A 14,445-nucleotide genomic window follows, 5' to 3' on the forward strand; every position below is an offset into this window, starting at 1 on the left:
ACACACACCACTCACGTCACCTGACACAGAGGCTGGACAAACGGGCACCAAACTATTCGGGTTGGAGTCTAAGTTTTAATCGAATCCAACCCTAATGGTCCCCCATCCTACCATAACCATTAGAATTAGGCCCCCATGCAGTTTTAATGGTTCCTAGTCCTGAATGGGTTCCAATCATTAAGGTAAAGTTAGGTTTGGGTGGAGGCCTCATAAGACTGGGCCGCATTCGACCTACAACCATCTAACAACAAATAAACAAACAAAAGACAGTCGTTGGTGTTATGACTTTTAATCAATAAATAATAGATGTCTTATGTATGATCGAGCTGCTAAGAAAACATCCTTGAAATCCTTACTTGTTGAAGCATAAATATCAGAACATCACCATAGCAACAACAAAGGTCTACTGGGGATAAAACTAACAAGGCTCAGAGGATGTAGGTGATGCTGGGCTGTGTGAAGCAACAAGGGCCGACCAGAGAGATTGTTGGGGGCCTTCTGATGGTATACTGTATCATGAAGGGACACGTTTGTTACAGGAGGCAGAATAGATGATGCTAAATAAAGGTGTAATTTGTGTGTGTAACTCCCAGCCACCTGCACTATAGTTGAATAGTGTGAGGAAGAAACAACAATATATACTAATGTGTGTTATGGTTGGGTTAGACCGTTAGAGCGACTGCTGAGTGTGGGGTCAGGTGTCAGTTGCTTGATATGAAAGGTATTTAAATTGTTTCAAAATAATAAACTGCGTAACCATCCATAAATTTTGCTTTTATTTTAAATAAAAATACATTTTTCCAAACCAAAAAATCATTACCAACCTGCATTTTCTTTTTTAGTAAAACCTAAAATCTTTGTTCCTCACAGCACTTCCTGCACAGCTCCCTCAATACCCTGGACACGGTGTCATGGTCTTAGTCCTCCAGCACATCCAGGTGTCCCCGCAACGAGTGTTTGTAGGACACCTTTCATAACAGGACCAGGAACACTCCACCGTGTAACCTGAGTTTAGCGAGACGTCTGGCAGTTTTGGGTGATGGAACATTTATTACTTAATCAGAGTTTTGATGTCTTGCTCCAGGTCTCGTGTTGGGAACTTTTTGCTGAACCTGGAAAATAACAAATAATATAAAACCAGATATAATATATAAACCCAATTAAATTTGTCTTTATATTGTACATCAAACATCAAGTAATAAGAAGCTAATATTCACACTACACCTTGGGCACCACTCCACGCTGCAGGCTAAGTGAGAGGACCCTTTCTGCTAGTGGTGGTGATTTACTCTGGTTTAACTAACGTACTAATCCGCACACACACACACACCCTAAAAGCCACACCATCCTTTAAAACATACTGTAATCCCATCTACGGCTATATTTTCCTCTATCTGTCATCTTCATTTAACATCTTATTTATTCTTGCTTCTCGCCAAGGACTCTCTACATCAAGTAATTCTTCCTCAGTTTTATGGTCATTGCTCAACGTCTGACAAAGAAAATTTTCAATGGAGTCATAAATTTATATTCATTCGTCACCCTTTGATGGTTTCTTTGTTTTCTTTGTTTGTCTCCTGAAGATAATATAGAAAGACTCATTAAAGAACAAACAAGTCTACTGACCTTTTGTATGGAGTCCCATCCTTGCCAATCAGAAACTTCTCAAAGTTCCAGGCGATATCAGAGCGTGTGACGGGAGACCAGATGATACACTTGGGGTCACACATTAGGCTGACACTGTCGTCGGACGGGAGAGGCAGACGCTCCTTCAGATACTACGACAAGGAAATATAAAGTTGATTTGAATTCGTGTTACAGTTTAAGATGTGAATGGTTTTTGGCCAGGTCAATTTAGGTATTCTATTAACAAAAGCTGTGAACATTAAAAAATAAATAAATAAATAAATAAACTTCTAAATCCCATGTTGTCCGAAACTAAAAATTTATCGTGTTATTTTGATTTACTTTAAGTTAGCCAGTTATAGGTTCTCTCTTACACTATCTCTTGGGAGGAAAATAATCACTAATCACCATAAACAGTGTGATGATAAAACTTACCTTGAATACTGGGTGTGTGGTGTCCCCGTTGACGTCAACTTTACCGAACATGTCCATTTGGGGAGTAAAATTGTTACCGGGACGAACATATTGCAGACTGTTCAATAGTTCCGCCTCAGTGGTGTTCTCCTGCGGGAAATATTAATAAAAGTTAGATGCTGTAGTGTAATTATTTTGTGAGTGAGGATGAGGATAGTGTGTACAGTAAAATCCAAGTGATATAATTCAAGTGTGAATCCTTAAAACACATATCCTAGTATTTTCATCACTAGCTGGAATCGTAGCCAACCTGCTAGTATATACAAACAGTAATAGCTACACTCAGTTCCCTCTACAGTACGGTGTAATACTGTGAGGTGCTCCCGTAAGTTCCCCGCAGACTGGGTGAGATTTCAACACCATACCTAGACCCTGTGACATTCAGATGCTCAGGTGACATTCTCGGCGTAACCAAAGCCCCCAAAAGTCACCTGCTCCTTGGGGGAAGGCCAGGACCAGTAACCAGTTCCCTCTAGACCTCACCCAGCACCCAGTCCTACCCAGTTACCCCAGTACCCACCTGATGACTAAACTGGTTGTATTGAGGGAAGATCAGGACCCAGTAACTAGTTCCCCCCAGACCTCTCCAGTACCCAGTTCCCCCAGTACCCACCTGATGACCAAACTGGTTGCAGGGGAAGGCCAGGACTGCCAGATTATCTCCGAACTTCTCGATCAGTTCGTTCATCTGGAGGAAGTCCTGGGAGGTCGTGCCTCAGAGGGACGCCGTGTTCTGTACCAGCACCACCTTCCCCTGGTACTTCTTGAACGATACCGCTTCACCTACGGATAAAAAAAAAACATATGAATGACACTCTAATGATAACAACCACCAATCACCAAATACTTCTTGCCCGACTAACATACCATCTGCGTGACTGAGCGAAATAATACGCTAAAAATAGGTCATGACAAACCCCAAAATAGGTCATGACAAGCCCCAAAATAGGTCATGACAAACCCCAAAATAGGTCATGACAAACCCCAAAATAGGTCATGACAAACCCCAAAATAGGTCATGACAAACCCCAAAATAGGTCATGACAAGCCCCAAAATAGGTCATGACAAACCCCAAAATAGGTCATGACAAACCCCAAAATAGGTCATGACAAACCCCAAAATAGGTCATGACAAACCCCAAAATAGGTCATGACAAACCCCTATACTTCCTGATTAATCTTGACATTTACCCTAAGGCCTGACATCATCGTACTTGCCACACCTCAGACAATACTACATGACTTGTGGTTAATAATGCGAGATAGTAGACCATACAAGGATGATATGGACATAATTAAATGGTGTGGCAAATGGTACACAGGTATGACTATTTCTCAACTCTGCGTCTACGTGGGTTACAAACACAACCTAATCTAATCTAATCTACCCAGTCCTAACCTAATCTACCTAGTCCTAATCTAACCTACCTAACCCCAACCAAAGCTAACATTATATAGGCTATTTAAAAGGTGTGTGTACTGTATATACTAGGAGTTTTTCCCGAACCAAAGCTTTTACTATTTTTTAAACTTTTCCGGACACTGATAGCTCAGCGACCACGAGCCTAGAATAGTCAAGCGGTGAATGGTTGATACTATTACCATATTGACCACTATTTATACAGTCGTTATGTATGACAAATGTATTATGTATCAGAGTTTAGACTTCGAAAGGCTTACATTATACCAACTCTAACTATGATTCAAGTTAATTTATCTACTTGATTATCTTACGTACAAAAACTCTGTGGCTGTTTAATCCCCTCAAATACACTGTTACCAAGTCCTCTTAGACGAAAAATAAAATTAATTCAATGAACCTTTAATGGTAATATGACTGTTACGTGCTGGCAACACTACCTGTAACCCCATTAGTCGTCTACCTGAAGGCCAGACACCTTATGTAACTCTTTTTAATCGGTTAATCACCTTCGTCCTCACTCTCCTCACTACACTGTTGCCATCTCACATACAAAAACCATAATTAATTTAATGGAACTTCGTGGTATTATAATTTTTTTCGCACCAATATTATTTCTTTTTGTGTGTTGTGTGACTGACTGGGCGTGTACACTAGACTGGTCATCCATCTTGGCTCAAAACACCCGTCCGCTGACAGGAGTGACCGACCATGCTAGACTCAACTTAAAAAAACAGGTGACCATTAGCCAGATTAAATATTTGTTCCATTAAGGTGAGTCAGTTAGTCTCATCAGGTTATCAAAAACTTGGTGGCAACGCGAAATACACAATTCAATTTCATAAGGTAATATTTAGCAACACATCTTCTTGATCTTCAAATTGGAGAAAGTTAAATGAATTTTGTTTTTATTTTTGCTTGGCATTACTCTACTGTATGTTCAAGTTAATTCTTAAATGCCAATGAAAAGTAGTGTTCATCAGCTATAAATAAAAACACCTGAAAATCCTGCCACACCAAGAAAAAAAATGCTACAAGTAAAAAAACAACTAGCGAAAAACAGGTAAAATACAAACCACCACAAAAACATGCTCAGACTACCTCAAAAAAAAAATTCCAAAAGTTAAATATTGTGAAACGCCACCGACCGAAGCCTAGCGAGGAACAGATGCTATGGTACGCCGCCATAACCGTTCGCTCAACGTCTGGGAGATGTTGTCCAATATACCGTCTCATATAATTCAATCTATAGCGAATCCAACCCTGGCAACAGTAAAAACAAATGACGTCATGGATGTAATAAGAGGTAATAGAAGAATTGGATCTCATGGACGAGCTGAATGAGCATTTCCATTAAGTTAAAGAGGTTCGGATCCTTCCAGGTAGGTGATGATGCTGCTCTGTTGGACACCTCCGAGCGGTACACTAGACGGCTAAGAATTTATAGGTCAGTCACCCTCCCTTACCTCGCCTGGTTGCTATAGGAAGGAGGGGGTGTGGGAGAGCCAGGTAGATGATATCTTTTAACCCAGATAAAGTGAATTAGTCTATTAAGGTAAACAGATTAGCCCCGTAAGTACGATGCCAACTCGCAATAACGAAAGATAACGGTAGAAAAATATATTCAGCTTACTGTTATACATGTTTGCGTAGAGTAGCGATCAAAATTCCCTGAAAACTTGGCAATGACTAGTGTATACATACGTGCCCTTGTGAGAGTCTGAACGCTCGTGACAGCGTACAGCGAATGAGGGTGTGCCAAGTCCGTAGACTTGAATCGTTTTCCATTGTAAATAAAATTGTTAATTAATGCCTTCCTAAATAAACCATCGACATGGGACCAGGTTTGTTCCACTCTACGAATTTTGTGCGATTTTTCCACCAAGTTTGATGAAAAACGATTGTGCTGTTTCGGCTGGCCAGAACAGACACACACACACACACACACACACACACACACACACATGCCTAGTCCTATAGTATATTAGATTAACCTCGTGGATTTATACCATTACCCAATGCTATTTTTTTCCCCAGAGAAATTATCCAGTGTGAATTTGGTCTACTGGGATTTCGTTCGTGCAGCCTGACAGATAGACATATCCCCTGGCCAAGCTCTGAGCAGCAGGGCACACGCTTGCTAGGAGGGGGAGGGGAAAGGAAGGGATGGGAGGGCAGGACAGGAGCTAGGAAAGGGAGGAGAGGAGGTCAGGAGGTAACACTATGCAGGGTAGCGCGCCGAGAGGAACTTGACCATCACAGTAAACAAGGCAGCCGCTGTTAAGTGAGTGAGAATGACACATGCAAGGTCGTGTGTGTGTGTGTGTGTGTGTGAGATTAGTGTGTGTGTGTGTGATTAGTGTGTGTGTGTGTGTGTGTGTGACAAATGTTAATATATACATTACTACTAGTGTATATACAGTATATATGGAGGGAGTGAACCACCAACAAACTCCATATCTGCCACACACATCCGCTTCACCACAAGCACCTTTGATACAGCAATATACACATGAACTTCTCTACCACACGCAGTCAACCTGGTTAACCTTACTGGTGGTGGTAGTGATTAAGGTTGTGGTGGTTAGAGTGATTTTGGTTATGGTGTTGGTTGTGATGGTTAAGGTGGTGATGACGGTTATGGTGGTGGTTGTGGCTAGGGTTGTGGTTAGTGTTGGTAAAGGTTTTTGATTGTGGGTTATGGTGGGGGTTGTAGTCGTTGTGGTAGTCATGGCTGCGGTTTGCTGGTTGGTTGTTGTGATGGTTGTAGTTGTAGGCAATGGTTGAAATTACTTATAGAGACTGTGGCTGTAGTTAAATTATTGCTCTCAGCTCAAATCACACCGAAACTACCATGAACAATAACTCTCCAGCCATCACAATAACCAAGGGAGAATGGTATTTATATAAGGCAGTAGTATAGTCATGGCAGTGTTTAATGGCAGCACTCATGTTTTAAGCTATCAACAAAGCTCGACCTTACTGGAAGTGAGGACAGGAAGAATGACAATGAATTTTAAGGGCAAAAAGTTATACAGTATAAAAAAAATTCCTCATTATGAACCCACATTTGAGCCATGAGCGATAACGATATACCTAATTATCCTATCCAATAAATCCGAAATTGCAACACAAACTATAAATATACTAACAAAAGAATCCAAATTTAACACGAACGATACCAATTAAAAACTGCACCTAATGAATCCGAATTTCTGAAACGAACGATTAATATAACCAAACCCCTTTTATGGATTCAGTATTGTGACACCAATGGTTGAAAATGCTGCAACAGATCCACCTCATGCGAACATATTTGTAAGATGAATGCACAGGGAAAACAATGGTCAGGCGCATCCGATGACTATTTCTTCAATTCAAATTTTCCTTTTGTAAAATTCTTCTCTTTTCCTCTTCATTCAATTCTTCCTATTCTTCTTTTCACTCGTATCTGCATGACTCATTCTTCCTTGCCTCTTTATCCCTCCCTCTCCGTCTCTCAATTTAACGCCACCCTTCCTCTCCTCTCCCTCCATTTCCGCCCCACAAAAGTTAAACTACAGTCATGACATTGTAAACCACCTGGGTTGATTTATCTCTCTCTTTAGTTTAGTTATTTAGCTGGTTAGGTTAGGTCTGGTTCTTAGCCTAGCAAGTTTAAATCAGGTTACTAGGTTAAATTAAATTGGTTAGGTTAGATTAAATTAGGTTTAGTTAGGTAGAATTAGGTTTGGTTAGGTTAATTTACATTAGGTTCGGTTAGGTTAAATTAGATTTGAATAGATTAAGTTAGGTTAGGCTGGCTCGAGTTGGGTCAGATCAGGTTAAGTAATTACCGAAGTCGTCAGGTCATATATCTATTTAACCGACCTCCCGTTCACAGTGGTTTTCCTTTTTTGAACTTAAAGAAAATATGTCCCAGTAAAAACAACGTTGACGGATGTTGATTCACATAATTACACCATTCTTTTGGAGGGAATTCCAGACTGGACTCATTGACTAGAATGGCTAGATTCAAAAACGTTCGTGCCTATGAAAATTCTTCGTAAAATAGACACAAAAATGCACTTAGCTAGCCGACAATCTTAAAACGCACAAAAAATAGCTATGGCAATAAAACTCTTAAATAGTCTCTTAACTAACGTCGGTTTTTATGTGTTTTTTCGACACATACTCGACAAAACCCAGACAGGATATATAACTTCCGAAGGGGGTGCAGCGTCAACAGGGGTATGGCAAGGCCTCTCCCTCCCTCCAGTCACACTCCTATCCGGACTGACTAAGGGACGTACGATAACTATTCTTTTGTATATGATGGTGCAACAATGTACGTCATAGCGTAAGAATATAAGTGATACTATGAATATTAAGTGAATATTCTTACAACTTAAGGAATATTCATCATAGGACTCTTTAATAAATATCTACCCAGGTCTCTTATACAGCCCAGGCCCCAATGCCTCAACCACCACCTGGAACAATGGGGTGGATCACCTTATCATCATCACTACCCCAATAATAGTAAGGGTGGGTAATGTGTGTTCTTATCACCATTATATAAATCACAGTGGGTACATAATTTCAACATAGGTATGCCCCTGCCCTCAGACACACACACACACTTTACCTTAGATGTGATAAAATTTGAAATATATTAACTATATCATTTCAGTTTCAACAATAATGTATCGCTGTATAATTATTAAATATCAAGCATTAGCATAGGAGGTGAAAACCAACTTAGTTGTGTATAAAAATCACCTACAGGTAAGGAATACAGGATGGTAACTTCTGGAAGCCCGGTCACCTGCGCATGCGTACAACGGACCCTCCCATAGCTGACCTCCCCACGTACTACCTGTATGTGGCATTTCACTTTTACTTACCATAAAAAAAACATCCCTTCCCTTCTCTCTCGTTCCTCCTCTACATCTCCCATACCCCCCTCCCCAGGCTTAGTGAGCTTATGAATATTAAGTAATAATTAGAATATCGCCTCCTGACCTCCACTACTCACTGGACACGCTTCGACGCTACGAGCCAATTAATTTTTCAATTATTCACTTTACACAATACAGGTACCAAAACACATTTTATACAGTCAAAATAAACTATTTGTTCTTTAATTCTGTTAAATACATTCAACACATAACAGTCCAGGGTTATTTGACTTATGTTTCTAGGTATTAATGACACTGACTGGTCGATAGGAGGAGGAAGAGGCGGCAAGCCATCACCGACACTTATTTACTCCCTCAAAGTTACTCAGTCACTCTGACGTGAGGCTTTAGTCGCTGTCTACCGCTGCTACAGAGGTAGGTAGAATGGTAGATAGATAGAGAAAATAGAAATATTGATATACAGATAGATAAGAGACATTTGTAAAACAGTTTGATAGTTTATACAGTAAAATCGCCAGTCACAACATAATCCAATTACAACCTTGACGATAAATAGCTCTGTAATTAATTAGTCTTTCATCTCCCAAAACTAATATCCTGTCTGGGTATTTTCAGCTTAAGACAATTCATTTACAGTTCACTATATCAACAATTTACTCAACTAAAGTTACAAATTAAAAACAACGGTTCCTCTGAGTAATCATTGGCTGAGTCAACTAGTACCATTGTTTGTATGTTTATACTATGTACACAATTTAATGGAAACTTGTATGGCGATCTTACTGAATAAATTAACTATAAACAATCAAAAGCTTCATTCTATACGATAAATACAATAAATTAAACAAACGTCATTGATAAACACGTACCAGATAGAGCCTTGGCGCTCAGTTCATAAAAGCTCTTGGCGACTGATGAAGCCATTTTGGGGACGATGGAAGGAGTTGATTATAAAAATTACTAAAATTCTTAAAAGGACTATGCCACCAACGACGTGCTACCACCCGTGCCCAGGCTACAACTATCCTTCTGGATGCGGCACTGGTTGAGGGCTGCTCCCTTGGCTATATCAGCACAAGCCGGGAATAGTGCTACTTAGAGAATTTTTGTTCAATATTACGACCTTATTCCTCAAGCTATGTCATGATTATTATACCATCCACTTCATATGTCATAACTGGGTATTTTTGTGAACTTGAGAATAAGAAGAGTCTCCAAATATTGCTTTTAAATGATGGTAATAATAGAAAACGTGACAGTATTTGGTATCTGTTTGCCGTCCCCCAGGCTCAAGGTCCCGCGCCCGTTGTATATGCTTATGTAACATTATTTCTTCAGTTTATTTTGTTGATTGATAATACAATATCCTTTTTAATGCCTTACTAGACATCTATACCACCATGCAGTTAATAAATAAAGGTTCCTTAGCACGTGTTAAGTAGATGTGCCTAGACAAAGGAGTGCTGACGTCAGTATATCATTTCCTGCTACGCGTGACGCAAGTTCTGGGTATTTTGGGTATGGTAAAATGCCCACAGGATATAAGTAGACGATCTAAGATAGAGAACCCGATTACTGTTATGAGTATCACCAAAACTCATTGTTTTTTTTTTTTTACTTATTTGTAGTATAAGTTAAATACGGTGGGTTAGTGGTCTATAAAATAACTGTTGGCGATATTTAATTCAGCTGGCTATATTAAAAATATCTTCTGGCTATAATAAAAGTGTCAGCAGGTTATACCCCATGATATTATATTCTCGTCGTATCATGCTGGGTGCAACCATCATGTCTTGGCGTGTTCTGATGTCATCATACTGAGGCGAGTTGGTTCATGGTGTTACGTCATATGAATCATCTAATTGAACTTATGGATTACCTTAAAATTAGACACATCAGCTTATAATAATAATAATAATAATAATAATAATAATAATAATAATAATAATAATAATAATAATAATAATAAAAATAGAAAATAATAATGTGATGATAAAAATAATAGTAATAATGTGATAATAATAATAATAATAATAATAATAATAATAATAATAATAATAATAATAATAATAATAATAAGTGATAATAAAATAAATTAGAATACCCTCATAACTCTGACTATAAGAGGATGTCTTGAGTGACTCCACATCATTGATATATTTTTTCATTGGATATTTATTAATGTCTTTAATTATTACAAGAATGCGAATATGATTTTTCGCTTAAACGGACCACTGAGTACTGCCAGACTTCTAAACTCAGATGTACAGTATATTGATCTAGTAATTCTGCCGTGTTATATAGCCGTATGTTAAACATGAATTTTTTTCCCCGATCTTGGTCAAATTCACCACTTTTTACTGATGGATGTATGGAAGATTCACATTTAAAATATTACTCCCATTAAGTTCCTTTAGTTTCGAATATTTTCCATTAACGTTGAGGAGAAAACAAATTGAGAGTTTCAGAAGGTTGGACAATGGTCAACTATAGTACGAGTTGGTGAACTTCAGCTACGATGCCTCACTGTTTACCATCAACAAATACATTACAATATTATGACTGAAATATTACTGCACACACATCAGAAAAAAACTACCGCCACCGGCCCCGCACTCTCTTGTTTCTTCTTTGCGGTGTGAACTTTAGACTAGCTCACACACATAGACCTGAAGCTCTATGAAGCCACCAAACCATTGAACCCTCTTAGAAAAGCTCTTCGGTTATGGGTAAAATGCGCCAAAAGTATCAAATAAAAATCGTTTTGTTTTTGTCCGAACTTATCATTAACAACAAAAACAATATTGAATTATGCCTTGTACTATAAACTGACCCTTATTCTTAACTAAATTCAACGTGAAATAAATCAATTTAACATTTTATGACACCCTAATACCTGCTAAACTAACCTAACTTGTTCACTATCAGAAACCACAAATATTTGAGGGTCCGGCAACAGTAGACTGAGAACAACGGGTATGGCCTGACGGAACTCTTCCTCTTAATTTTGTAGTCTTAATTAGAACTACAAAAACATCGTATATTCAAGTAGCATCATGCGTTTAAAATATTACCTTAAGTTGGACAGGTGACGTTTAGATAACTGTCTGTTGGCATTTCACGATTAAGCACATTAGGCTAAATGTCCCTTGGGGTGTTAGTAATTATATTCAATTGATACCTAATTAATTGAAATGATCCCTGGTGATTAATATATCGGTTAATGCTTCATGTTGTTGCTTGAGGCATGGGTTTGTGTTATGTTAAACTTGACACATACACACATACACACACACAAACACCGCACGTCGACAAGTTTAGTGGCGTGTTAAGTCTCTTGTCGTTGCCATGCAGTTACCTTTATTCTGTGCGGTATCTGAACGAAGGTTAATTAAAAGTAATTATCTCGCTTGTTCCGTCTCAGTATAATGACTGTAGCTCTTGAGTATGATGATTTAATCCCTTGAGTATGATGAGTCCTTTCCCTCTCACGTCTTCCCCTGCCCTCCCTGCCACACACTCTCCCAACCCATTCAAGTTTTCACTGTGTGTGTGTGTGTGTGTGTGTGCGTGTGTCTGTATCTGTGTGTGTGTGGGGCTGTGTGTGTATGTGTGTGTGTGTGTGTCTGTGTGTCCCCGGGTCGTGGGGTAAGAGACTCTATACCCAATTAGTTAATTAAATTCATTATTAGCTTGATCATTCTCGTTCTGGGGGGAAGCTTCTCCTCCTCTGCCGTCGGGTTGTTGTCATCGTCCATCGGTTGTTGGTCCCCCCTCCCTCCTCCGTCGGATAGTCCTCCTCCCTCCTCCGTCGGATAGTTCTCCTCCCTCTTCCGTCGGATAGTTCTCCTCCCTCCTCCGTCGGGTCCTTCTCCCTCCTCCGTCGGGTCCTTCTCCTCCCTCCTCCGTCGGGTCCTTCTCCTCCCTCCTCCGTCGGGTAGCTCTCCTCCCTCCTCTGTCGGGTAGTTCTCCTCCCTGTAGTTAATATATTCCGCACAGCATCCCGCTCAAAGCCTCCAGCAGATCTATTGATGGAAAGCGTCGTAATCACTAGAGGGGTTTATCTCACTTCCCTGGGTCTTCCCTCACTTCCCTGGGTCCTCCTTCACTTCCCTGGGTCTTTCCTCACTTCCCTGGGTCTTCCCTCACTTCCCTGGGTCCTCCTTCACTTCCCTGGGTCTTTCCTCACTTCCCTGGGTCTTCCCTCACTTCCCTGGGTCCTCCTTCTCTCCATAAACCGAGTAAATCCTTCCCTTAATACCGTTACGTTACCCAGTGTAGGATTCAGAAACACACCTAAGTTATTATACACATTTATTAAGGTACAGTATACAGGTAACACCAGTGATCAGTGTGCAACAGGTGTGGGCCAGCTTCATGTACAGGTGTCGGATGTGTCATAAGTCTTAATGAAGTTATAAAATAATGATGGTGATAGAAGTAATAGTGATAATAATAATAATAATAATAATAATAATAATAATAATAATAATAATAATAATAATAATAATAATAATAATAATAATAATAATAATAATAATTAATAATAATAATAATAAATACCTAAACCCCCTTACCAACCTATCATGACCTTTAAAGTGTTCTGATAATTTTGATCATAACTGTACATGTTCACATTCTATATACCGTCTCCCTGTAGGTCTTCTGTTGCTTCTACACACACGCACTGGTTGTAGCTCCTCCTGCTGGCGGCGTGGTCGTGTAGGGCGCGGCATTATCGGCTCCTGTCATCTTCAGAAGAGGGTGACAACAGCTGTATACGGTACCTGGAAAAAGGTGAATTATTAGCCTTTAGTAGTGTGTGTGTGTGTGTGTGTGTGTGTGTGTGTGTGTGTGTGTGTGTGTTTAGATAACCTGAAGATTAACCACCCTAATGCTAACCTAACCTAACCTACTATAATATAACCACCACCACCAGCACCAGCACCACCACCAGCAGTAGAGGCCTAGGAGTGTCAGCCTGTAAGGTGGTCAGCTTTAACGGTGGAGCCTATGTGATGATAGCTTGTGTGACCCTCCGTTCGTTCGTTTCTTTCTTTCTTTCTTTCTTTTGTACATGTCTTTTTACCTGCATTCATTCATTATTTATATTTCTCTTTTTTCCTTTCCTTCCTTCTTCAGGATGTTCATGTACTGGACTCGTTAACCGTAAACAGCTGACGAGAGTACGGCATCTTTCTCTCCTCTTGACCCCACTCACAATAGGCAAACTGTACTACAAGCTTTGTCAGTAAATTTGTTAAACTAATTATAAAATCCTCCCTCGTCTAACCTCTCTCTCCCTTCCTCTCCTCCTTTCTTTCTTCTCCCTTCTCCTTTCTGAATTTCCCCCTCTCATTCTTTTGTCTCTTCTCATTTCCCTTCTCTCTTTCCTTTTACTCTCCTCTCCTTTCATTACATCGCCCTTTCGTCCTCCTCTCTCTCTCTCTCTCTCCCCTTCCTCTCATATCCTCTCCCTTCCCTTCTCTCTTCCTCTCCTCCCTCCCCTTCTCTCTTCCTCTCCTCCCTCCCCACACAGGATCCAAACCACCTGGTAAAGACTTCAATATCCTAAGCCTTTGAAGCGCGAATCGGATGTGTGTGTGTGAGTGTTTCGATCCCTTTATACACCCGAGTAGAGCCTTTCAATCCCCTTTCCTTCCTCCCTTCACTGTACAACATAGGAGCAGAACCCCCTCGAGCAAAGACTTGATCCCCTTCCTCCTCAAGTTATGAATGTGTGTGTGTGTGTTCCAATCCTTTATACCCAAGAAGTATAAGGTAGAGACTCTTTAATCGCTCTCTTATGTATAGGTGAAGTGAATAATACCGTGCCGATTCTCTTTTTTTTTTATTGAGATTTTATCGTATAAAATAGGTTAAAGGAGATTCAGGGCGTGGGAGTAGGCCTAGTGTTGTTGTATCAGTAGTAGTTTTCAATGTCTTTTGTAGCTAAAGGCTTTTGTGTTGTACTGGTAGCGTAGGGGACGGAAGGGGGGCCGTGGAAGGGTAAAGGGAGTTTGG

At 40.0% G+C, this 14,445-nt stretch overlaps 1 protein-coding gene across 1 annotated transcript; it reads right to left on the reverse strand.

The window, feature by feature from the left end:
• Positions 1-753: 753 nt before the first annotated feature.
• Positions 754-9,460, reverse strand: LOC121864900 (glutathione peroxidase 2-like). Its single transcript, XM_042364070.1, has 5 exons — positions 9,291-9,460; positions 2,714-2,883; positions 2,062-2,190; positions 1,627-1,778; positions 754-1,112 (listed from the first exon to the last, which is right to left on the reverse strand). Exons 1-5 carry the CDS (start codon positions 9,343-9,345, stop codon positions 1,052-1,054), a joined length of 567 nt encoding a protein of 188 aa, XP_042220004.1. The 5' UTR covers positions 9,346-9,460; the 3' UTR covers positions 754-1,051.
• Between the last annotated feature and the right edge of the window lie 4,985 nt (positions 9,461-14,445).

The sequence above is a fragment of the Homarus americanus genome, unplaced genomic scaffold (assembly GCF_018991925.1).
Source record: "Homarus americanus isolate GMGI-L3 unplaced genomic scaffold, GMGI_Hamer_2.0 scaffold2539, whole genome shotgun sequence".
Taxonomy (NCBI): domain Eukaryota; kingdom Metazoa; phylum Arthropoda; class Malacostraca; order Decapoda; family Nephropidae; genus Homarus; species Homarus americanus.